At 42.0% G+C, this 25,395-nt stretch overlaps 1 protein-coding gene and 1 pseudogene across 1 annotated transcript in view; one reads left to right on the top strand and one right to left on the bottom strand.

Moving 5' to 3' along the window:
* The window catches only part of PREP (prolyl endopeptidase), a 136,372-nt gene extending 111,332 nt beyond the window's left edge, over positions 1–25,040 (top strand). The window contains exons 11-15 of the mRNA XM_069487656.1: positions 11,753–11,889; positions 14,838–14,932; positions 17,694–17,825; positions 20,519–20,675; positions 24,358–25,040. Coding sequence (XP_069343757.1) covers positions 11,753–11,889; positions 14,838–14,932; positions 17,694–17,825; positions 20,519–20,675; positions 24,358–24,652 — 816 coding nt within the window. The 3' untranslated portion in view covers positions 24,653–25,040. The remainder of the gene's footprint in view (positions 1–11,752; positions 11,890–14,837; positions 14,933–17,693; positions 17,826–20,518; positions 20,676–24,357) is intronic.
* On the bottom strand, positions 1,411–2,490 carry LOC138395589 (large ribosomal subunit protein eL8 pseudogene; annotated as a pseudogene).
* Positions 25,041–25,395: the final 355 nt, after the last annotated feature.

The raw sequence follows: 25,395 nt of genomic DNA, 5'->3' as shown, positions 1-25,395 counted from the left end.
TCATTCGCTAGAAAGAACACTGATGTTCCTTTGATTTGTTATGTTTACTTGTTCCTCTGTTTCCTTTAAAGGCATGTGTTTTTATTTCGTTTGTTTGAAACCTTCTTCACATGTTAAGGCAGCTAGACGTGTATTCCATGACTGCCATCTTGTGCCGGAACACGCTTCCAGGGTGAAACTGCTTTGTATTTGGTGGTGCCTCTGGAAAGAAAGTCACACTTGACAGTAGGCATGGGTCATTTCTGAAATTTTAGATTGTGTACTTCATATAAATGTAAACTTTTTCCTCATTAGTTTTCTTTTTTTTTTTAATTTAAAGGATTCAGCTCAAGGATCTGCGAGCTCTTATCTGTTAAATGATCATTCATTAGAATATGGTTTTAAATGTGCAAAATTAGAAGCCGATTTAAATTTAACTGATTACTAAGAAAGTTGGAATTGCTTTCTTTATGATTCTCTCAAGCATTTTTTATTTCATTTATGAAGTGAATTGTATCTGTTAAGCTTTTTACAAATACTATTGATATCCAATTTTTTGGTAGAATGGCATGGCAGGAAGTAGTGAGATTTTTATCGTTTTATTAATCTATCTTCAAGATGGTAACGCTGATCACTGTGTGGAGAAGGATCACCTTTCTATGCAGACTCATTTTGCTAAAGTAATAATAAAAACAGTCACCCCTGTATCGGGAACATGGCTGTTTGAAATGCTTGAATGAGTCGTCTGTTTAAGAGCATGACAAAAATAGGAAAGCAAATCAGGCATAGCATCTCCAGCAGAATGATATCTGTTCCCTAGATTTCCTAGAGGTAGGTGGTCATTGTCTCGGGGAGAAAAAAATGGATGTTTTAAATCCATGCCAAAGGTTCTAACAACAGTTTGCATCATTGCATCCAGTAAAGACATATATGAGGAAGTAATGGTTTGAAGTGAATTATTTTGTAGGAATAGCATAGTAGAAATTTTTGTAGAATATTTGTGGAAATGTATAGTAGAAAAAACTCTAGCCTAGGGACTTGGAAGACCTTGGTGGCAATATTCCATAAGCTGACAGTATTGCCTTCTCAGGTATCTTACCTCTTTGGGTCTTATTTTGTCATTTGTCAGATAAGAAAGGACTGCTAGGTGGATAAGGTCCTAGAGTGACAACCTCTCCTTGTATCTTAAAACATTTTAAAGTCCCAGAATTTGGGACTATCATTTTATTCTCTTAGGGCTGAGAAAAAATAGACACCAGCTTTGTTTACCAGGTGGCACAATCTGGTGACTGCTCAGAAAATACTCTTCTCTGTCCTTTATCAAGAAACTGCATGGGCTTCAACAAGAGTGTACCTTGTTGTGCTTAATGTTCTTGATTTTAGATGTGGAGTAACATTGTTATGCTATTGTGAGTCTCCAGAATGAAAAATTTAAGTTTTTTGTTTGTTTGACCTCTGTTTTTCCCAGGTTGGCAATGCATGCCACAGATTTGGAGCCAGGGCACTGTCTCCCCAGTGGCAGTGGATCTCATCATATCTGTCATTATAATTGATCCTGATAGCTTCCACCAGTTTAGCCAGAGCTCCTTTGTCTCCTGCGTTAACCTGTGGAAGGCGATGGTGGTGCAAGTCTTCCTGGGGGCTAGATGCCCCAGCCTGGCCTTCCCCTTGATAATGCAGTAGGGAACTCCCATCTTCCAACACAGGGCAGGGACACAGCCAGCTGGGTGGTATCCACATCTTGTGCAATCACCACTAGCTGAGCCTTGTTGTCCACCAAAGTGGTGACAGCATTAACCCCGGCTCTAAGGACAGGTGGTCTCTCAGTGGGGACATCCCCTTTGCCAGCAGCTTTCTTTTCCACCTGGGCCAACAGTCTCTGCTGCTCTTTTCTTTGTCTGTGGTCTGTGCTTGTGAACCAGCTTAAGCAGTTGCGCAGCTGTTTGGTGGTCCAAGGCCTGGGAGAACTGATGAATCGTGGGAGGCACTCTCAGCCTCTTACAGAGGATAGCCCTTTGTCACTGCAATTGGATGTAGTGGGGCCATTTGACAAAGCAGGTGTGGTCCCTTTGGGGCTGGATGTCCTGTCCAATGCCAGAATTCTTGGGCCTTCCTCACACTGGGGATGGACTACCTTCTTGGCCTCCTGCTTCTTCACAACATCAGGGGCCAGGGCTACCTTCTTCCCCTCCAGCCACCCAAGATGTTGAAAGAATCCAAGTTTTAAAGGAGAGGAAAATAAATGAAGGAAAAAAGTGTTCTTAATTTAGTGTTTAACTTGGGCCGACCAACTGTGGTTTTGAATCACTGTTGTAAGTTTTCTTTTTTATTTATTGTTTTTTATTTACTGTGTCCCTAATGAACACTTTGTGTCCATAGTCCCTCTTATGAGATCTTAGGAGTGCTTCCAAAGACCACCTGTCCATTGTGGATGTTCTGGTGGTGCTTGTAATCTGTTAAGGTGACGGGATGCCGAGTCACAGGCTCCTTGTTGAACTGGATCTGTCGCATGGCCCGTTTGCCCTGTCGCTGACAGGAAGAAGGAAGACAGGGCCCTGTCAGACTCATGCTGTGTGAGCCATTAGCTCTGGATGACAGACAGACCTTTTCTATTACTCAAGTGGGCGCCTATTAGATACCATGTGAGCACTTTGTCTTCCTCTCCAGGAAGGATCCCGTAAAAGCTTTGGCATCCCATTACAGGGCTGTGTCCACAGTGGACACTCAGAAAGAACGAACGTGTGTTGTCAGCTCTCTCATTGGTTACAAGAAAGAAAAAGGAAAAGGAAGTTTTGGCTTTTTAACTTGAACCCTGAGTATTGTTTTGTTTTTTGTTTTTTTTTTGAGACAGAGTCTCACTCTGTTGCCCAGGCTAGAGTGAGTGCCGTGGCTTCAGCCTAGCTCACAGCAACCTCAAACTCCTGGGCTCAAGCGATCCTCCTGCCTCAGCCTCCCGAGTAGCTGGGACTACAGGCATGCACCACCATGCCCGGCTAATTTTTTTTTGTATATATATATTTTAGTTGTCCATATAATTTCTTTCTATTTTTAGTAGAGACGGGGTCTCACTCTTGCTCAGGCTGGTCTCGAACTCCTGACCTCGAGCGATCCACCCGCCTCGGCCTCCCATTGTGCTAGGATTACAGGCATGAGCCACCGCGCCCGGCCTTGAACCCTGAGTATTGTGGTAGCAAAAAACTATTGGAATAATGGAAAAACAACACATAGATTTAAGCTTTGGCAACTGTCTACTCACCAAGCACCAAGGACTCTTGTATTATATATATATATGTGTATAAAAGGCATAATTTTTATATGTTACCAATAATGGTTTAAGGTTCTAATATTCCTGCCACAACTCCACTTTCGCGAGTGAGAGGCATCAGGGAGACTGGCTGGTTATGAGGCTAGCAGAGTGGAGAACTCTGAGCAGGTCTGCCAGTACAAGTGGGAGAGAGAAGACCTGGTTGTAAAAGCCAAAATGATGACGTGGATGTGGGGTCCTTGGCACGGGATATAATCCTGAGGGTTGACAGTCGGGTGGCTGAGAAGAGAGTGCTGCTATTAGTCCCAGTAAGAGTCCCAAGCAGGGGCACGTGCACAGGTGTGTCGGGGCGTGTTGACTGGGAGCTGCAGACAGCCTGTCTGCCACGTGAGAGCACTGGAGCTCAGGTGACCTTAGGGGCTTCCAACCAGCCCCTCAGAGGTGACCTTCAGGAACCACAGGTCTGGCTATGGGCCGGCAAACGTGGACGTGCAGGTCCTCTGCATAGAGTAGCTTACTGGAGCTCTTTGAGATAGCAGAGAAGGAGTTAGCAGAGAGAAGAGAAAAGACCAAGTGTAGAAATTTGCAAAACAGGAGGGAGAGGAGCCAGTAAATGGATCAGTTAGGAAGGTTGAAAAGGAATTAGAGAAATAATAAAGAACCAGAGAAATATTCCATCCAGGAAGCCAGGAAGCCAAAGAAGCAATTGCCGCCGTATAGGGATTGAGAAGGATGAGGCCTGGAAAGAAACCAATTCAAAAATGGCATTTCTGAACAGTGAGGGAAAGAATAAGAACAGATTTTTTTTTTTTTTTTGAGACAGAGTGTCGCTTTGTTGCCCTGGCTAGAGTGAGTGCCGTGGCGTCAGCCTAGCTCACAGCAACCTCAAACTCCTGGGCTCAAGCGATCCTCCTGCCTCAGCCTCCCAAGTAGCTGGGACTACAGGCAGGCGCCACCGTGCCCGGCTAATTTTTTCTATATATATTTTAGTTGGCCAGATAATGTCTTTCTATTTTTAGTAGAGACGGGGGTCTCACTCTTGCTCAGGCTGGTCTCGAACTCCTGACCTCGAGCGATCCACCTGCCTCGGCCTCCCAGAGTGCTAAGATTACAGGCATGAGCCACCTTGCCCGGCCAAGAACAGATTCTTTATTACATGGTATGTAATAGTTGGCCATTTGGGGAAAAGTAGTTAGACCCCAGACCATATGTAAAAATAAAATAACGTGAAGGTGGGTAAAGAACGAAAAATTACGTGTTGGGTACAATGGATACTGTTCAGGCAATGGGTACACTAAAAGCCCAGACTTCACCACTACAGGATATATCAATGTACCAAAAAAATTTGTAAAAAATTTAAAAAAGAAAAGGCAAGTGTAAGCATACAAATACATATATAAATGTAAAACTTCAAGATGAAAAATATAGACAAATATTTTTATAATTTGAGGAAGAGAGTCCTTTCTATATAAGATAGGACACTAAAAGGGAAAACTAGATATTTGAATACATAAATATTAACAACTTCTTGTAGCTCAAGATACCAGAAAGAAAATTAAAACACAGGTGGTGTACTGAGAGGAAATATAAACAAAGCATGACAGAAAATAGGTTACCCTTAATGTAAGATGAGTTTCTGTAAACCAATCAGAAAGGGAACATAACACAATAAAAAAGCAGGCATATTTTTTTTTCCGAGGACAAAGTATAAAATGACTAATAAATAGATGAAAATGTTTGCAAATAAAAAAACAAAGCAATAATGGCAGTGTTTGCCTGTTAGACTAGCAAAAATTAAAATCCATTTTAATGTCCACTGCTGTTGAGAAATAGACATTTACGTAAACATTGTCATTATTAGAAGCTTAAGGTGATAAGCCCTTTTTGGAGAATTATTTGTTGGAATTTATTGAATTTTTAAATGCACGTGCACTTTGACCTAACATTCTCATGTCTAAGAATATATCCTACAGAAATCATAGCATGAGTATACCATATTTACCTAAAAGGGATTTATTCCATCATTGATAACAGAAAAATAACGAGTAGTCTAAATACGTGTCAGTGAGCAATGGTTAGATAGATGTATGTACATCCATACAATGAAATACTGGGCAGCCATTGTTTTAATGTGTTATATCTGGGTGTTTTACCCTGAAAAGAATTCCATGGTATCTTACTAAGTGGGGGAGGGGGGGTGGAGTAAGGTGTAGCCCAGTATTAGCCTGAGCCCATATATCAATATATAATAGTAATAGTAATAATAGTGGAGATTTAGCTGCAGGGCAGACAGAGCCATATAGAAGGTTTGGTTTTGTTTTGTTACACAGGACAGAAGAAATTTGAGTCTGTTATGCCAAAGAAAGGGAGAAAATGCAAAAACAAAATGTTGTGAGAATTAGAAGCGTGCAGTCGTGGTAGAGGCAGTAAGGAATGGAACAAGGCTGGGCGATCCTTCTTTCTCTGGAGTTGCGAGGTTGAATGACGTGGGCAGAAGATTTTTCAAGAACTCCAGGCAGATGGGCTCTAGTAAGCTTAGGCAAAGCCACGTGAAAACAGTAGGGGATGCAAATGAATGGTGTTGGGACTGGAAGAAAATAGAAAACATTGGAAACAGCGACTCGGGAATTGATTTAGAGAGGAAAAAGAAGATTTAGGAAAGATGTAGGAAGGAAAAGACAAGGAATTCATTTGTCGGGGGTGGAGGAGAGATACAAAGTTCAGAGCCAAGCTGAGTTCAAGTGTTATTAATTTGTAATGAAGTGAGTTGGCATTTCCCGAGTGTCCAGCAGCTCAGGGTAGGAGAAGGAATCCGGTGGGTTAGGGTCAAAGTTAGAGGAGTTCTGGCATTAGTCACATTTAAAGGGCTGTGAAAGGGCCCCAGGCTGAGCAAGAGACCCAAGGGATGCTGTCAGCCGGAGAGAATATAAGAAACTGAATGTTGTAGTAAGCGTTTCAGAAAATAAAAATGAAGGCAGATACCCCAGGAGAAAGGAAAGGAAAGAGGTAGTGAAAGAACAAACTGAATCAAAAGGGGACTGTCATAGTTGCTTCCAGAAGAATTTCGAACACAATGGCCAAGGTGAATGGGTGTGCGCCATGCTGCTGGTCACTCGCAGTAAGCTTTAAGTCCCGTGAGGACAGGGATTATGTAAGTCGTCTTCATCTTCACATCTCCAGGGCTGAGTGTGTTCCAGGCACATAGTAGACACACAGCAAACATTTGAAGGAACCAGTGGTTAGGGTGGGGTGGACACCAAGGTCTTGACATTGAGACTTTCAAGCATGTGTAAGGTGAGGATGCTGGACAGGTGATCGATCCCATTGTTAAAGTCACTGAGGGAAATTGCAAGAGACATGGGTAGAGAGAAGTATAGAGTCTCATATTACAATTGTGGGAAAATGTCTGGTTTTAGATGATATTACTTGGTAAGGGTAGAGGGAGTGATAAAAGCAAATGGTGTTACTAGTTTTTAGAGCCCAGATCCACCTGCCACAGAGTATCTAGGATATGAGCTAAATCTGCTGGTTTGGTGTCTCCCCCCTAGATCCATGGAATCCAGGTCTCTGGGGATGAAGCCTGAGAAACTGGATTTTTAACAGGTTCTTCATAGATGCACAGGCCTAGCCAATAAGGTCCAAGAACCACCAGGGCAGACTCTGACATGGAGCTCTTTGGCCAGGTGTGGGGAGCACTTGGAAGCAAGGGGCTCTCTGACTTCTCCGCCTAACCTAGCAAATCCAGGTCAGGGGGAAAGGAAACAGCCCCAAAGCCTCTTAAAAGTTTTGGAAGAAGTGGCTTCAAGAGAAAACCAGCTTTGGTTAAGTTAGAGCAGTAGAAAGTGCATGATGGAAATGCCTGGGCTATTTTTAGTGACTGTTTCTAAAATGTCCACATGGATTCCTTCCATGGTTATCAAAAGATTCAGGGTTCAATTTGCCCTATTATTGAAGACTCAGGTTTAGGTTTAGAATCAGTTGCCATTCCATAAATGGGAATGGCAGAGGGTACTGTTTGTGTGCATGTACACACCCATAGAGAGATTTAATAAAATATATATATGTATTCAGACATTGCATGTACAGGCAAACCTTGTTTTATTGTGCGTAGCTTTATTATGCTTTACAAATATTGTGATTTTTACAAATTGAAGGCTTGTGACATGGAAAAAGTCTGTCGGTGCCATTTTTCCAACAGCATGTGCTCACTTCATGTCTCTGTCATATTTTGGTAATTCTCACAGTATTCAAACTTTTTCATTATTATATCTGTTATGGAGATCTCTGATCAGTGATCTTTGATGTTACTATTGTAATTGTTTGGGAGTGCCACTAACCATGCCCATTATATGACAGTAAACTTAATCGATAGATGTGTTCTGACTGCTCCACCGACTGGCCTTTCCTCTGTTGCTCTCCCTTTTCTCGGGTCTTTCTTTCCTTGAGACACAACAATATTGAAATTGCATCAGTTAATAACCTACAATACCATCTAAGTGTTCAAGTGAAAGGAAGACTCCCGCATCTCTCACTTTAAATCAAAATCTAGACATGGTTAAGCCTAGTGCTGAAGGCATGTCAACAGCTGAGACTGGACAAAAGCCAGACCTCTGATGCCAGTTAACCAAATTGTGAATTCGCAGGAAAAGTTCTTGAAGGAAATGAAAGTGCTGCTCCGGTGAAGACACAAATGATAAGAAAGTGAAACACCCTTATTGCTGATTCAGAGAAAGTTTGAGTGGTTTGGATAGAAGATCAAACCAGCTACAACATTCCCTTAAACCAAAGCCTAATACACAGCAAGGCCCTCGTTCTCTTCAGTTCTGTGAAGGCTGAGAGAGGTGCGGAAGCTGCAGAAGAAGTGTGAAGCTAACAGAGGTTTGTTCATGAGGTTTAAAGGAAGAAGCCATCTCCATAACATCAAAGTACAAGGTGAAGCAGCAAGTGCAGGTGGAGATGCTGCAGCAAGTTATCCACAAGATCGAGCTAAGATCAGTGGTAAAGGTGGCTACACTAAACAACAAATTTTCAGTATAGATAAAACAGCCTTCTATTGGAAAAGATGCCATCAAGGACTTTCATAGCTAGAGAGGAGAAGTCAATGCCTTGGCTTCACAGATGCAAAGGACAGGCTGGCTCTCTTGCTTGGTGCTAATGCAGCCGGTGACTTTAGGTTGAAGCCAACACTCATGTACCGTTTCAAAAATCCTAGGGCCCTTAAGAATTGTGCTAAATCTATTCTGCCTGTGTTCTATACATGGAAGAACAAAGTCTGGATGACAGCATTTCTGTTTACAGCATTGTTTACTGAATATTTTAAGCCCACAGTTGAGATCAACTACTCAGAAAAAAAAAAAGATTCCTTTCAAAAGATTATTGCTTGTTGACAATACACCTAGTCACCAAAGAGCTCTGATGGAGATGTACAAGGAGGTTAATGCTGTTTTTGTGCCAGTAACACAACACTCATTCTGCAGCCCATGGATCCAAGAGTAGTTTTGACTTTCAAGTCTTATTGTTTAAGAAATACATTTTGTAAGGCTACTGCTGCTATATGTAGTGATTCCACTGATGGATCTGGGCAAAGTAAATTAGAAACCTTCTGGAAAATATTCACCATTCTAAATACCATTAAGAACATCCATGATTCATGGGAGGAAGTCAATGTGTCCACGTTAACAGGAGTTTGGAAGATGATTCCAACCCTCATGGATGACTTTGAGGGTTTCAAGACTTCAGTGGAGGAAGGAACTGTAGATATGATGGAAATAGCAAGAGAACTGGAATTAGAAGTGGAGCCTGAAGATGGGACTGAATTGCTGCAATCTCATGATCAAGCTTGAATGAATGTCAGAGTTGCTTCTTGTGGGTGAGCAAAGGAAGTGGTTTTTTGAGATGGAATCTACTGCTGGTGAAAATGCTGTGAACATTGTTGAAATGACAACAAAGGATTTGGAATATTCCATAAATTTAGTTGATAAAGCAGTGGACGGTTTGGGAGGATTGACTCCAATTTTGAAAAAAAGTTCTGCTGTGGGTAAAATGCTATCAAACAGTGCTGCATGCTACAGAGAAATCTTTCATGAAAGGTAGAGTCAATCAATGTGGCAGTCATATTTCAAGAAATTCGTTGTCATATTTTAAGAAATTGCCACAGCCTCCCCAACCTTCAGCAATCACCACCCTGATCAAGGAGTAGCCATCAACCTCAAGGCAAAATCCTCCACCAGCAAAACAATTATGACTTGCTAACGGGTCAGATAACCATTAACAGTTTTTAGCAGTAAAGTATTTTTTAATTAAGGCATATACATTGTTATTTTAGACATAATGCTGTTGCACACTTAATAGACTATAGTATAGTATCACTGTAACTTTTATATGCATTGGGAAGCCAAAAAATTTGCATGACTCACTTTATTACAATATTTGTTTTATTGTGATGGTCTGAAACCAAACCCACAGCATCTCTAAGGTATACCTGCATGTTTATTTCAACAATGACGTAGGCTTCCTGGACCCTTGCCTGCAATAAAACTGTCTTTACCGTGCCCCTTCACTTTTGGTCAATGTTATTATTACTGTTCTAATGTTAAAATACCAACTTAAATCATGGATATATTTTTGCAGCTACTGGCATAAAGGGGACTTTGTGCTTTTGGTGGTATTCTCTTAATAAAAGGATGCCATTGTCCTGGAGCCGGATGAGAGAGTTGCACGGTGGCTCACAGGCATTGGAAATCTTACAGGTAGTACCAAGAAAAGTGGTATCAGAAGAGGATATTGAATTGTCATAAAGCATCAAGGGAACATTTTGGGAACAGATGGGGGGTCTGAGAGTCAGTGGTGGGGAGAGGTGCATCAGTCCAGCTGGCTGGGTGAAAAGCAGGGTGAATGAGGAGGGGTCATCCTGGGAGGGGTTGCGCTAGACAGGGATTTCAGACTACGTGAGAAGTTGGGGCACAGCTGGAGGGAACACCATTTTCTGAAAAGACAATTCAGTGAAGGGAGCATCATATTGAGCCAGTTTGCTCATTTGCTCCTTTGATGCTTTTGCCTCTGGCTATAGTGCTCTGAATTCTTTCCAACTCTTGAGTTGAAAGCTTTGTATTTTAGCTAATCAGTCTCAGAAATCCCTTGAAAGTTGTTCTCTTAGTCTGCATGAACTGGTACCCACCCACACAGTTACACTTATTAGTGGGTGCTAAGTGGCACTAACAACTTTAAATAAAATTATATCGCTTCTGATAATTTTGAACTTTGCAGCGTATTTGCCATGATTCCTAAACTGCCAAATTTACATATATCTCTCAGTTTTTCTCCCCAAAGTCAGAAATCAAAGCTTTTTATACTACTATTTCTTGGCAGGTTTCAAAATACTACAGACTTACAGGCAGTGACTTGCAAGGTCCCATAATGCCCATCTCCAAATCTGCATCCCTGCCCACTCTCCCCTTCCAACCCCCCATTGTTTAACTCCAGGGGAATTTACAGCAACTCTCTGCAACGGAACTATTAAATACTACCCTAAACAGCTTTGGATATAACCTGGCTCCAGGTCACACTAAGTGTAAAGGCTTATGCCTTCACATGTGTGTCAACAAGCACATCTGAACTGGGGCACTTTGCAGGTGTCAGTTGGGGTAAAGACACCAGGTTTGCCCAAAGAGGAAGCTATTGACAGCTTGTCTGGGAGAAAGTATTACCAGCTTTTTGTGGCTTATCACTTATTCTGTGGCTTATCACTTGAATAGCACTTAATGTTCCTTTCCCTATCCTTTTTCTCTTAATCCTTTATCCAAAAAGTAATGAATATGGAAATGTTGACTGTGAACTTGACCGAGGTTACCCAGATTCAGGAAGGTTTTGTGAGCATTAATTATCAATACTAGAGAAAATGGCTTTGACCAGGAGTAACAGGATTTCTGTGTTGTTCCTCATTAACTCTCTAATGCTTTGTTGTTGCTAACATTTAATAGCTGATCATAGAAAAATGATGTATTGAGTGTCTTAATTAGAGAGGAAGTTGAGTGTAAAACTTGTTTTCTAGAAAAGAAGCCTCCCTAGATGGAGTTGCTTGGCAGAATGACCAAATCTGACTTTTCCAGTGCTGAGAGGGATGAGAAGGAGCAGAGAACAGAAAACCTGTTCTCTAAGGTGTCTCGGGAAGGTGCTGAGAGGTGGCGTGATGGCTGCATTTGGGAACAAAGTACTGAGGCTGAGGGCAGATAATCTACCTGCCAAGGTCACCCAGCTAGATAGTTGCGGAGTAAGATTCCGGTTCAAGTCTCTCTGTGTTCAGACCCAGGCTCATTTCCCTGTTCCACGTCATCTCTGTCAAAACCGAAAGGTGCTTCACCATCAAATAGCCCTTTAGAGGTACTAGGTTTTCACCGTGCTACTGTACGTCTTCAAGAAAGTATTTACTCTTTATTTTTCCCATTTAAAAGCACGTAAGTATTCACTAAGTAATGCTAAATCTAAGTGTTCTGCTTTCTTTTGTTCTAGATTTTCTACCCTAGCAAGGATGGTACAAAGATTCCAATGTTCATTGTACATAAAAAAGGCATAAAATTGGATGGTTCTCATCCTGCTTTCTTGTATGGCTACGGTGGCTTCAACATATCTATCACACCCAACTACAGGTAAGCATGGAACACTCTTGGAATGTAGGAATGTATTTGATCTTCTCCACATAGTGGGAAGAAACCAGAGACTGGCCTACTAAATCGTGTTTTTCCAATACATGTAACTATGTATTTCTTATTTGTTGTTTTCATAAGGGGGCAGGATTATGTGTTAATTACCTGAATTTTTTATGAGAATTGTAGGATCATCACAAGCTAATCTTGGAGAAAATGTCCTCAGTGGAATAGGTAGACTAGATGTTGAGGCTGTAGCTGCCTGGCTACAGAAGATTAGTGTCAGTCGAGGTCTTGAAGAAAGGGAGCTCTTGTCTTTGTCATTTGCTGCCACCACACTATCCTCAGTATTATCCGAGGGAGTGATTTTTTTAGCTAATGATTATGTTTTTCTTACCAGCACAGAGCCCTAAAATAGACTGTCTTAACATACAGCCTTAAATATGTTTTCTGTATGCTCTATTCATCCTTTTTAAATGATTCTATACTCATTGTATTGTGATTATTTCCCAGATAACTTAGGTTTAGGGAGAAAAATCTACATTATTGCTGTTGTTCAGATAAATATCATCTCTCAGTTATATGCAAACTGGATTTTATTATCTCATTCCTAGTATAAAATGGAATTTGCTTTGAGCATTTTTAATAAAAACAAGGAGTTTCCCTGTTTTTAGACCCAGGCTTATTTCACTGTTTCACCAGCAAGACTAGCTTTAAGCCAACTTCTAAATAGAGCCCTAAAAGGAGGCTGATTCACAGATTCATCCAGGATCTTTCCTGTTTGGGAAGAGATGCATGGTCTGGTGACTACCAGGACATAAAATCAGAGTAGATTCAACCAGCTGTCCCAAAGTTGACTATAAGAAAACTGGTGCTTTGAGCACTCACTATCTATGTTTGCTCATTATTTTAGATTTAATGAAGCATGAAATGTGGCCCCTGCCCTCAAGTGGTTTATAACCAAATTGTGGGCTACCTTGACCAGCTGGCTAAAGAGTTTGATTTTATCCTTTTGTTAATGAGAAGCTGATGAAGGCTTTTGTGTAAAACTACAACGGTGAATATTTTCAGATCTGTGGCATCATCGTGTGAGTAAATGGAAGGGAAAGTAGTTAGAAGAGTGCTGTTAATGGTTGCTGCTCACCCATCCTTCATTGGCAGCACCATATTCCAGGCATGACCCACAGGTGGACTTCCCATCTCTGTCCACAGTTTGCCAGCTAATGAGATTTCTTCTCTGATTAGTGTAGCTATATCTATGTGTAAAACCATACACCATATTTATTCCTTGAGGTTATTAGTCTAAAAAATGCAAGTCTCAGGTAGAGTGCCCTTGGGCCCTGAAAAAATAGAAATATAAATAATAAAAATGCAAGCTGATACATACTGGTTTATTAGATTAACCTAATCCTTACAATAAAAATAAAATGTGTCATTTGCTACTCTTTATCACTGGAAGTACTAAAATTACAGACTTGAGTTTCAGGTCACACTGATGCTTGAGTATAGGGACAGCGAACACGTCCTTCACCAGTGAGCAATGATGGACCTGCACCTTGAACCCCGTTCGCATGGTCCCAGCAGGTGGGCTGGGCTCAAGACCACACTGTCTCACAAGTGGATCTACTGTAGCTAAAACTGTTTGTGCAACAAGTGTTTATTAAGCATGCTCTGTTGAAAATAAAGAGATGGGTCCCCAGACCATTTTCATCCCAGAACCCAGTAGATTTAATAGTGGTTTCAGGAGAGACCATCAGAGATGCATGAAAGTGTTGAAGAGAAGTCCAAGTGACGGAAAATCAATTAGGCCCATTCGGTATGGTTGTATGGTCTGATGCATCTACACCAGCTCTAAGCTTTCTGTTCATCCTCGATATCCAGGAAGTTAGCGCCCAAACCATCTAGAGCCTCATAAAAGAAAGAAGGATAAAATTCTCAGAAATAGTTCTCAAAGCAAAATTAATTTTAACTAACAGCATGTCACTCAACACTTTTAGGGTCACAATGGAAAGAGGAGGAGAAAAACAAAATCCAGATTTTCCAAAGAACTTAACACTTTTTCCTAGAAGGTTTGTGCTGTAGTTCCTTCTGTCTATTTCTAGAAAATATTCTCCAGCCCTGATGACTCTATTCTTGATCTCCTTTACCTCTCATACACCCTATGTTGTCTGGTTTAACATCTAAATTTCTTTAGAACTGGAAAACATGTTTAAACCTAGAAAGAGCTTTCTTTTTTCCAACTTGAACAATTTGGAGAGAACTACCGGAAAATATGCTAACGGGGCCATTGTTGGTGTGCCTGTAAGGCCAGCACCACTCATGCCTAGGTTGCCAGTGTTTTGTTTGCCAAGAGAGTTGTTTAAAAGATAGATTCAGTGTGCAGCAGGGCCTCTGGCCTTTTCTCTGTTTGCATCATGAATTGCATAGTGAAATACTTAACCAGTGTAGAAAAATGAGGCCAAGCATGGTGGCTCACACCTGTAATCCTAGCACTTTGGGAGACCAAGGCGGGAGGATTGCTTGAGCCCTGGAGTTCCAGACCAGCCTAGGCAATGGCGAGACCTCCTCTCTACAAAAAATTTACAAAATTAGCCAGGCATTGTGGCACATGCCTGTAGTCCCAGCCACTGGGGAGGCTGATGCAGGAGGATCACTTGAGCCCAGAAGTTGGAGGTTGCAGTGAGCTATGATGATGCCACTGCACTCTAGCCTGGGCAACAGAGCAAGATCCTGTCTCAAAGAAAAAGAAAAATGAGACATACTGAAGATTCATAAAAATGTGTAAGCTTTTTTCACTGTAACCAAGCAATATAAAAAACATCGGGCTCTTATTTAGATAATGCTACTCTTAGAGTGTTCTTAGGGGACACTTCTTTTCTTTAGATGGAAGGAAATAACATGGTCCTTACTAGGCAGTTAATGGAAATTTAACTGTTTTTACTGTTTCTCAGTGTTTCCAGGCTTATTTTTGTGAGACACATGGGCGGCGTCCTTGCGGTGGCCAATATCAGAGGGGGTGGCGAGTACGGAGAGACGTGGCATAAAGGTGAGGTTTTCCTTCCACAGAAACTCACATCTGACACGGTCAAAGCCGAGGCTGTGCCGATCCTTCCTGTTTGAATGAGCGGGGTTCGGAGCAGGGAGCATTTTGGCTAGACAAATGAGTAAGGATATTTTCAAACACATTGCGGGCACCACTCCCCCTTTGAAAACTACTCTTTTCACATTCTATTATCCTTCATCATCTGTTCATTATAACGAAGTACGTATTTTTCAGAAGCATTCCTCATAGAGCATAGTCAGTTTTTTTTTTTTTAACAGCTCATGGGGTGCGTTTTTAATTATCACTGTCAGAAGTGAGTCTTGGGAGCTCTTTGGTATTTGTCTGCTGTTAGCCTTTTACAGTTTAGCATCACTTGGCTGTCTTCAAACAGACTTCAAGCAGGTCACTTCCTCTTGAGAGAAGAGAGCGATCTCAGAGCTTTGTGTTCCCAGTGTGGGCATCCTCCTAGCATCGCTGGCGTGACCCTGTCGGGTGTAGGTTTTAGACCCAAGAACACAGTCATTTTTCTTTCCTGGTTTTATTCAGTCTCTATTCTCTGGCCTTCTGAAGTATGTATTCTAAGTGATTGACCAGTGCTCAACTTCATACCCCAGATGGTCACAATTTTTTTGAAATGATCACCTTTATTTTAAAGCCCTTTCCCTCCCATTTCTTTCTACATGGAGTACCCCCTCGCCCAGGCCTTGTGTATCTAGCATTGAATTCCTAGACTAAGCAGTGCTCTGGAGAGGGTGTTCTTCACTTACCCTGGTCCTGTGTCCTTGAGGATGTGGGAAAGCACCTGCACCTCCGCCAGCTCCCTGCGTCCCCCCTCCCGTCATCAGCCGTCATTTTTGACAAGACCTGGGGCGCAGGCAGCCACCAGTGCTGGGGGTTGTTGTTCAGTGGCTGCTGAGGCTGATTTTCTATATCAAATCAAATCAGCAAAGATGAGAGCAAACCTGTAAAGAGATTTTCAAAGTACCTGTTAGGTATCAAGGTGTAGGAAAGGCCTAGGCGACCTAACCCCAGGGCATCGGGCATGCACCCCAAGGTCTGACCCAGACTATTCAGTGCACCTTAGCAAGAGTGAGTGTTTCTGGCCTGCCTGTCATCGGGGGCTTCTTGTCAGGTGTCATCCCTAGAAACTGTTGTCATTGTATTTGAAATTGCATAGAATTCATTGTATAATTTTGACCTGATACTGGTTTAATTACACTGAAATCATACTATGAAACCATGGTATTAAAAGATGACTGATAAAAGAATAAAATTTCTGCATAGCTCATGTTTGATTTATATCCCAAATTCATGTGCCAAATCTCAACCACTTGACTCACCTAATTTCCTATTCAGATTACAAGCAGCTTATATACTCAAACACGTGCCCACATGGACTGACCTCTGATCCTGCAGCCCTCTCCTCACAGAACTAGAGTCTTTGCCGTAAAACTCTTTTGGTCATTAGGCACCCACCATGCTCTGATAGGGAAGAGTGCCTTTGGTACCAGTCTGCTGTCTTTTTCTCATCTTTTTATTAATTATAGAACCAACTTATTGTTCAGAGCCCTGGGGGTAGGCTTGTTGGAGCGTAACTAAGGCTAACAGGTGACTGACTTGTGTTTAGACTGAGAAATAAACTTTCTCAAAATTTAGGCCATGAGAGGACCAGAAATGGACCTTTTCCAGTAATAGCCTAGAATATGGAATACTGATAAATCTGAATTCTATTATGTTAATTGAGTTTAAAATTTAATGCTCTTTTAAAAATATAGTCATATACCCAAAATAATATTATTCCTGGAAATTAAGTAATCCTAGCTATTCTAATTCACAGATAATTTCTTATTAACATCTTAATAACATTTGTTTTGATATGAAAAAATTTCTTCAGTAGCACTGCTTTATCTTTAATTGAATTTCTGCAGAAGTGGTTAATCTCAAATATCTAATTAGATCTGTGTCTGCTCTTTGTTCATTTCAGAGGCAGTTATTTAAGGCATCTGTTCCTTTGAGGACTTGCTTTTGGCCTTTACTCCTGGGCATTTTAAGGCCCTGCAGATCTCTCTCTCTCTTAAAGAAATCTCTTTGGTTTAGTACATTGGAATGATTTACAGATGGTAAAGCCCAGATTCTCCAGAGAGACATTTGAGATCTTTCATTCAAGAATTGAGAAAGCTGGTGTGGTGCTCTGCTAGGGCACTACCTCACCACCCAGTTCCTACTGATTCTCTAAGTCAGTAACCCCGGGCAACATTTGCCCATTTCAGGCTCCTCCAGAGACAGACGCAGGCCGGGCAGTGCGCCTCTGCAGGGCCCATCCATCTTCACAGGGAGCAGGAGCGCCGGCACCCCGCACCAGCTCAGGCCTGAACCTTGCTGGAGGTCTTGCTTCATTTGTTAAGTGCAGCTTCCCAAAATACAGGTTCCTTTTGATGACATGCTTTCATCATCACACTTTCTCTTGTAATCGATCCTTTGTTCCCTTTGGGGCATTTCCCATTGGAGTTTGAGGAGCTTTTAGAAAAATACAAATCCAGCATATGGATTAGCAATTGTGCTATTGATGATAGATTTCCACAGTGCATAATTAGAATTGACATTGAGGCATTTCTTTAAATGTAGCGTTAGCCCATTGTTTTTAAGTGGTTTCAGTTAATGAGTAGTTGAAACTATGCCCTAAGGTCATTTGAATTCCCTTTAGGTTAAACTTATTTATGTTTTGTTTTGTTAATTAACTCTCTTTCACTTTGGCACATTGTAGGTGGTATCTTGGCCAACAAACAGAACTGCTTTGATGACTTCCAGTGTGCTGCTGAATACCTGATCAAGGAAGGCTACACATCTCCCAAGAGGCTGACTATTAACGGAGGTTCAAACGGGGGCCTCTTAGTGGGTAAGAACTGGATTTTATTCATTGTACTTACTAGTTAACACTCTTGGGCTTTCAGGTATGCTGTCTGTAGGAGCTCTTGATTTACTTTGTGGATGGGAGCAGTGGCACAAAGAGCAAAACCCATTTGTATTTGGGCATCTGAAAAATGGCATCATCATACTGCCTCAATGCTTAATAGCATGAAAAGTGTCTCACCCCCCTGCACTGAGATCCTGCCCACCACAAACTGGATCCACAGGCTCCTAGGGTTCAGCTAGCACAGGGCAGAGCCTGACCACCCCTCTGATTATATCCGTCAGAACTCGTATGATGTGATCCTAGCTAAACATTTGTTGGGTGCCTGTGCTGTGTGCTGCTAAATGCTGTGGGAACAGAGAAGTCATGAAAGAAAATGAGGTACACACAAAGATGGACCCATAGTCTAAGAGTAAAGAAATAGTTGATAGTAGTAGTTCACCTCAATAGTTCACACTTGCTGAGTACCTTGGGTCCCAGGCCCAGTGCTTAGAGCTTGATGTGCGCTCAGCCTGGTAAGCTGGCTCCTTCTGCCATCCCCACTGCACAGAGGACGACTTGGGGGCACTGAGAGTAGCTTGCCCAGTGTCACACAGCTGACAAATGATGATTTTTGGATTCTGCTCTTATATAGGTGGCACTGCCTCTAAGTAACTGTTCCTAATTTTTGATAGTTAATGAAATGTTACTTTGGGTTTTTTCCTACCAAAAGCACTTAATATTATAATAAGCATTTAGAGTGAGCCTGAACTTCGCTTGCTGGGTCCTACATCCAATGTCATTAGGATGTGAGGGGCCGTTGTACATGTGTAGAATAGCACACATAGACTTAACTTAAAAAAACATGTGACATCTTGCAGGAGGTGTGGGGCGGATCCCCTGGGGGCAGCACAGTCACCTGTTTGTCTTTGAACAGGCATGTCAAACCTGAAATCCTATGTTTACTCTTTATCCCCAACAGAATATTGTCTAAAAATATAATTTTTCCCATGGAGGTAAAATAGAGATGTCTAAAATAATTCATTTAAATTCAGGAAGGGATTGACAAAATTCTTAAATAAAAAATTTGATCTGTTCATTCAACAACTATTTGTTGAACACCAAGAAGTTCTGGGCATTTTTCCAGATAGTGGGCCTATGTTAGTAAACAAAACAGACAACATCTCTACCTTGTGGAGCTTTCGTTCTAGTTGGAGAAGGCAGATGACAGGCCAGCATGGGCTTGGGGCACTCGAGCGAGGAGGCCCAGAGCTGTCGTGGGGCAGAGTGAGTGAGGCGGGTGTCGGGAGATGGGCAGGATGGGCAGGGGAGGCAAACCCAGGCAGGACCTCACAGCCAGTTTAGAGGACTTGCTTCAGTCTGTGTGAAATGAGAAGCTTTTGGGGAGTTTTGAGCAGAAAAGTGTTATAATTTGACATCTCTCTTAACAGGATCCCACTGGCTGTCGTGTTGGAGTAGATAGGAGTGGGGAGGCAAGGGCAGGAACGCAGGGGACCAGCTAGGAGGCATCTGGTCCTGGCGAGAGAGCAGTGGCTTGGACCTAGGATGGGGCAGTGGAAATGGTGAGAAGGGCTCAGATTCTGGATATATTTTGAATTTGAGCCAACTGAATTTACATATGGATTAAATATGAGATATAAGACAGAAGAACTAAAGGTGAATCCAAGACTTAATGGGAAAGGACATTGAAAATACCATCTCATTTCATAATGGGAGAATTACGTTATAATTTCCTGGTTCACCTGATAACATCTTTTTGGAGTTCTATAGTTAGGAACTGGCTTATGCCTGTTGATAAACCAGGTGCCTTAAGAAACCTGCAGTGTTGGAGTTTCCCCGTCAAGACGCTAGGATATTTATTTTAGAATTACAGATTCCAGAATCCCACCCTTCCCACGCCCGAGTAGGAGAGTCAGGGACTCCGAGGGTAGGGCCCAATATTATTAATAAGCACTGAAATCAAAATTGGGAGTAGGAACTATGATTTTTGGCAGAGGCAGGAAATGTCAGGATCTCTTGACTAACTCCTAGTTTACGCCAGCTTTGATGTTACTTCCTCCCTGTCCGCTGTGTACTGGGTTAGGTACCCGACACCCCACTTCTGCAGCATCTGAACTTTCTCAAGAACCGTGATTGCCACACTGTATTTTAATTGCTTGTTCATGGCTTTATCTTTTTCCCCCTAAATTTAGTTTTGTTCACCGATACATCCCCAGGCCTGGTGCCAGGCACATGGCAAATATTCAGTAAATATTTTTTGAATAAGCAAAATATATATATATAGAGAGAGAGAGAAAAAAACAGGACAAGAAGATGTACCAGTGTTGGCTGGAGTCCTCAGCTGTTCTTTCAGGCCCTAGTCTGCCTTGGGCTGGTTCTAAGATCCTGAACAACCTCCCTCATCACTGTAAAAGCAGGTAGGGGTAGGAGTGGGAGACACAGGTTTTCCAGAAAGTCCTCGAGCTTATCAAGTAACACTCCCCCATTGAGATTCACTTTGGGGAGGAAAGTTCTGTTACTGATGAGAATACCCCTCGGACATACTGGAAGAGGTAGGGAGCTTTTGGGTGGTTGTGCTCTAAGAATAAAGGCAACCAGGGTTCTGGAAGCATCTAAGTGTCGCTGTGTAGATGCTCAATGACAGACGGCCTCCCTTTTCTTTCTACCTTGGCTTTTAGCTGCATGTGCAAATCAGCGTCCTGACCTCTTTGGTTGTGTTATTGCCCAAGTTGGAGTAATGGACATGCTGAAGTTCCATAAATATACCATCGGCCATGCCTGGACCACCGATTACGGGTGCTCGGACAACAAACAACACTTTGAATGGCTTGTCAAGTAAGGTTTTAATTTATATTGACATATACATGTTAATGATTCGATATCATAATATTGAACATTATGCAACAGGATTAGCGTTTGACACTTTGTCCCCTTCAGTGTCTTGTATTTGTATAATTTACTGCAAAACTAGGAGAAGAGATGGGAATACCTTCCTGTCTTTCTCATTTTAATCTGGTCTTTAACAGAAACAATTTACGAAGATGTGATAGGCAGAATTCTGAAGCTGGTCCCCAAGATTCCTGTGCCTGGTTATGCAGTTCAAACACTAATCTAGGTACTGCTGTGAAGGGAGTTTGCAGATGAAATCAAGCGTATTAATCAGCTGACCTTAAAATAAGGAGATTATTCTGGATTATGTGAGTGGTCCCAATCTAATCACATAAACCATTAAAGGCCCAGCACATTCTCTGGCTGGAGTCAGGGATGCAGCAGGAAGGGAGACCTCTAGAACCTGAGAAAACCCCCAGCCAACAAATGGGGACCTCAGTCCTACAGCCACATGAAACTGAATTCTGCCAACAATGTGAATGCAGATGTAGTAAATTTTTTCCAGGGTTTCCCAATAAGAGCCCAGCTAGCCAACACCTTGATTTTTGGCCTCGAGAGGCCCAAGAACAGAGAACCCAGCCAAGCCAACCCCAGAGTGATGACTTTTAGAGAACTATGAGATAAGAAGCCTGTGCTGTTTTAAGCTGCTAAATTTGTGGTTGTTACTGCAGCAATCAAAAACTAATACAAAAAGATATTATTATACCTTATCAATATATGGGATTGCCTTTTCTAAATCAAGAAATAAGAAAATTTAAAAAAAATATATGGAGGTACAATTAAAGTGTACATGCTTGAAACTACAAGTTGCATTATTGAAACATTGCACAGCATCCTGTCAGGTGTGGGGACCAGATGGCAGGTCTGTGTCCCCTGGTTCTTGGTTCCCAGTACTGAAGAATGGTTACTGGTACCGAGTCAACAGAGCAAATGAGCAGACCAAGCAGAAAGTGCCAAAGTTTATTAAAGGATAGTACATTCCGGAGAAGGAAGGGGTCAACCCCTGCAAGTGGAGAAGACTGTGAGTTTAACAAGATTTCTCTCCTTTATGCTGATTCTCTAATTCCATGTTAAGTGGGGGGCAAAATATTCATGATTTTTTCTTGGAAAAATGATGACTCCTCCCCTTTTCTATCCTGGTATGGCAGTTTCCGAGGGTTGTCATGGTATATGGCGCAGGTAGGTGTGATTTAATGAGGGTAGGTCACTTACCTTACCTGTACGCATGCTCCAAAGACCCTCTTCTGTGGCCTTGTTCATACAGCTTTCTACCTCTTTCTGGTTGGTCAGTCCTTGGAGACCCCTCTGATCACTTTGTTCCCCTAGTAGACAAAACATCTCCTAGTAGCATCTATTTCTCAATAGAAACCCCCTAGACAGAGCATCTTGTGTTCCCCTTCCTCCTTGTCCCCACCTAACATCCCCTCATTTGCATCCCTCAACCACTTTGGCAATAACAATGAGTGGCAGACATTTAAATCCTCTTCTTGGCTCTTCACTCTCTCCACTTCCCACGGGAGTAGGAATGGCCCTCGGACCGGCACAAGAATCCTGTTTCCGCTGTTCCCATCCTCTCAGTAAAACTACAAATTTTGATAAAAGTAACTAATTTCTCAAGTCTTTTTCTTTCATTTTATTTGCTTTTTATGGCTAGCTAGGTCTGTACTTTGAAATGCAGTTAAAATGAATGTTTTTAATTGAATATTTTCAAACTACTAAGTTCTGTTCTCTAAAGGGAAAGTTCACTCTGAAAGCTATTACTTTTAAACGCTCAAATAGCCTTGTTGACACATGCTGGTAAAAGCTATATATTTGAGAAAATATGTCCCTAGGGAAATAAGTCCTATTTAAACTCATTTGAAAATACCAAGTTAGTTGTATATAGAGGGCAACAAAATATTAGATGAAACCTATTATTTTCAAAATCAATTCAAAAGCAAGGCCGGGCGAGGTGGCTCACGCCTGTAATCCTAGCACTCTGGGAGGCCGAGGTGGGCGGATCGTTTGAGCTCAGGAGTTCGAGACCAGCCTGAGCAAGAGCGAGACCCCATCTCTACTAAAAATAGAAAGACATTATATGGACAGCTAAAAAATATATATAGAAAAAATTAGCCGGGCATGGTGGTGCATGCCTGTAGTCCCAGCTACTCGGGAGGCTGAGACAGGAGGATCGCCTGAGCTCAGGAGTTTGAGGTTGCTGTGAGCTAGGCTGACACCACGGCACTCACTCTAGCCTGGGCAACAGAGTGAGACTCTGTCTCAAAAAAAAAAAAAAAAATCAAAAGCAAAAAAAAAAGTTCTAAATATTTTTCTCTGATATTCCTCCATCAGTTTTCAAATCTTGCTGTCACAGGGCTATGTTTTTACCTTCTGCTAGCAAAATGAGCATGGAGCTCAGGCCACACGTTAACCAAAAAGGGCCTTCCAGGGAGCTCCTCAGCCCAGCCCCCCGTGTGTCCCACGGAGCACCATCTAGATTAAAAGGTGTTTCCCCAAAACAGAGCTAGATTTCCAAGTTTGGGAATGACTGGGGTAAATAATGTATAAATATTGCTCGTGAATCTCCGAGGGGGAATATTGTCAATGGGCAGGGTCTTCCAAACGTGTTTCCCCGTAGCACTAACCCCTATTCAGAGAACTGGGGTTGGTCAAAAACCACTCTGAACTGAGATCAGAACACCAAATCCATTCTTATTCCCATCTTACCTACTGAGAAACAAAGCCCCAAAATATTTTAGCCGGGACTTGGTGAACAGAATTTTTACTATTTTCACTATATACCTTTCAAAATAAAACACTACTGAAACAGTTGATGATTATATCCATTAATATTGAACACTTTGAAAAACATGAGACCCACATTGGAAAAATGCAAAGAAAAAGTATCCTGCTATTTCTCTCATTTAACTATTATAAATCACTGTTTCATTCAACATTACTTTTATTCTTAAAACACTTAACTTACCCTAGAAACATGCCATGTACTGCAGAAAGTGCCTCCTCCATTTTCTCTCCATTGGCCAAAAGCAGTTTCTTCCCGCTGCTCTGAGAGCCACAGGAGGGCTCAGCAGCCCATCCCAGTTCCTGGGTTTATAGACAATGGACATTGGCGCTTCCTAAGATTGCAAAACTGAGCCTGCAGTAAAGGCTTTGTAGATATTAAAGGGGCAGAAAGCTGCTGTACACTATAGATTTCAAGTTCTTCAACAAGAGGCTTGCACTTAATTACATCCACACTCAGTGGTTTACAAAAATAATCGTTAGTCCACTGTGTAGCAGTGCAAAAGTCTAGAGAATATAAAAATATCCAACTCAAGACAGTAAGTGTGCATATAGTTTGAGTGATTTCAACAACCTGTGAGTTTGTTTCTCACATAGTCTTCCAAAGTGGGAACCAAATAGCACAGCTCACCAGTTTCTAGGAGCCCTTGCCAGTCACGGGCTGAGTGGCGATGCAGGCATAGTCTGGGGTGGTCACGCACGTGCCACCTAGCTGCAGTGCTCATTGCTCTGCACTTTTAACAGCACTCTTCTAACTACATAGGCCCCCTGCCACACCAGTTCCCTCATCTTACCGAACAATTCTGCTTTTGCTATCGAGCCTCATGAAAGCACCTCTGCCTTTCAGATATTCTCCATTGCACAACGTGAAGTTACCGGAGGCAGATGACATCCAGTACCCATCTATGCTGCTCCTCACTGCTGACCATGATGACCGTGTGGTCCCGCTTCACTCCCTGAAATTCATTGCCACTCTTCAGTACATCGTGGGCCGCAGCAGGAAGCAAAACAACCCCCTGCTCATCCACGTGGACACCAAGGCGGGCCACGGGGCAGGGAAACCCACAGCCAAAGTGATAGAAGAAGTCTCAGACATGTTTGCATTCATAGCACGGTGCCTGAACATCGACTGGATTCAGTAAAGGGAGCTTCCTGCTCCCTCCTGACGACTACAGAAAACCTCAAGGGCTTTTCACACCATGCAAACCGAGAAACCACTGGACGTAATGCTTCCCCGCAGGAACACTATTCCTGCACTCACAGACCACAGCTGATCAGACCTGCCGTGGGAATTTTATCTTTTTTAGGCTTTTCCTTTTTAGCAAGCCCTTGGCGTTTCTTTTTCCTCCTTTCCAGGCACATTTTTTTTAAAAAAAAAAAGCATGTTTGGATAAATAACTAAATGGCAGCAAACATGTTGTGAATATTAGATTACCGAATTAAGGGTCATAGTCAGGCATACTTCATATATAGCACTTCAATGAAATTTGCTTCTATAACCAATAACGTATATATCTTTAAATAAATGTGAGACATGTTCTCATGAAAAAGACTTCTTTGCAACAATAATAAATATTATTTAAGAATGGGAGCCTTTATTTCCGGTTTCTTGGTGCTGAAGAGCAACTCCAGAAGTGCAGTTTTCCATAGGAACAAAGCATTTCAACTTTCTGCAAAAAGTTAGTTTCCAAACAGTTAAATCATAGAATGTTAGCACTGAAAAGAATTCGCGTTCATCTATTCCAGCTCCCTTGTCTATCAGTGAGGAAGCTATTAGAGGTGGCTCACTGTCTTCAATATTAACCACTCAGTCAGATGATAATCTAATCTGAGGCTTGTTTTGGATGCCTATTAAAATTCACTGGATTGGAAAATTCAGATTATT

Source organism: Eulemur rufifrons, chromosome 15 (assembly GCF_041146395.1).
Source record: "Eulemur rufifrons isolate Redbay chromosome 15, OSU_ERuf_1, whole genome shotgun sequence".
NCBI classification, from domain to species: Eukaryota; Metazoa; Chordata; class Mammalia; order Primates; family Lemuridae; genus Eulemur; species Eulemur rufifrons.
The sequence above is the reverse complement of the archived record's forward strand: the minus strand, read 5'-3'. Positions and strand labels throughout refer to the sequence as shown.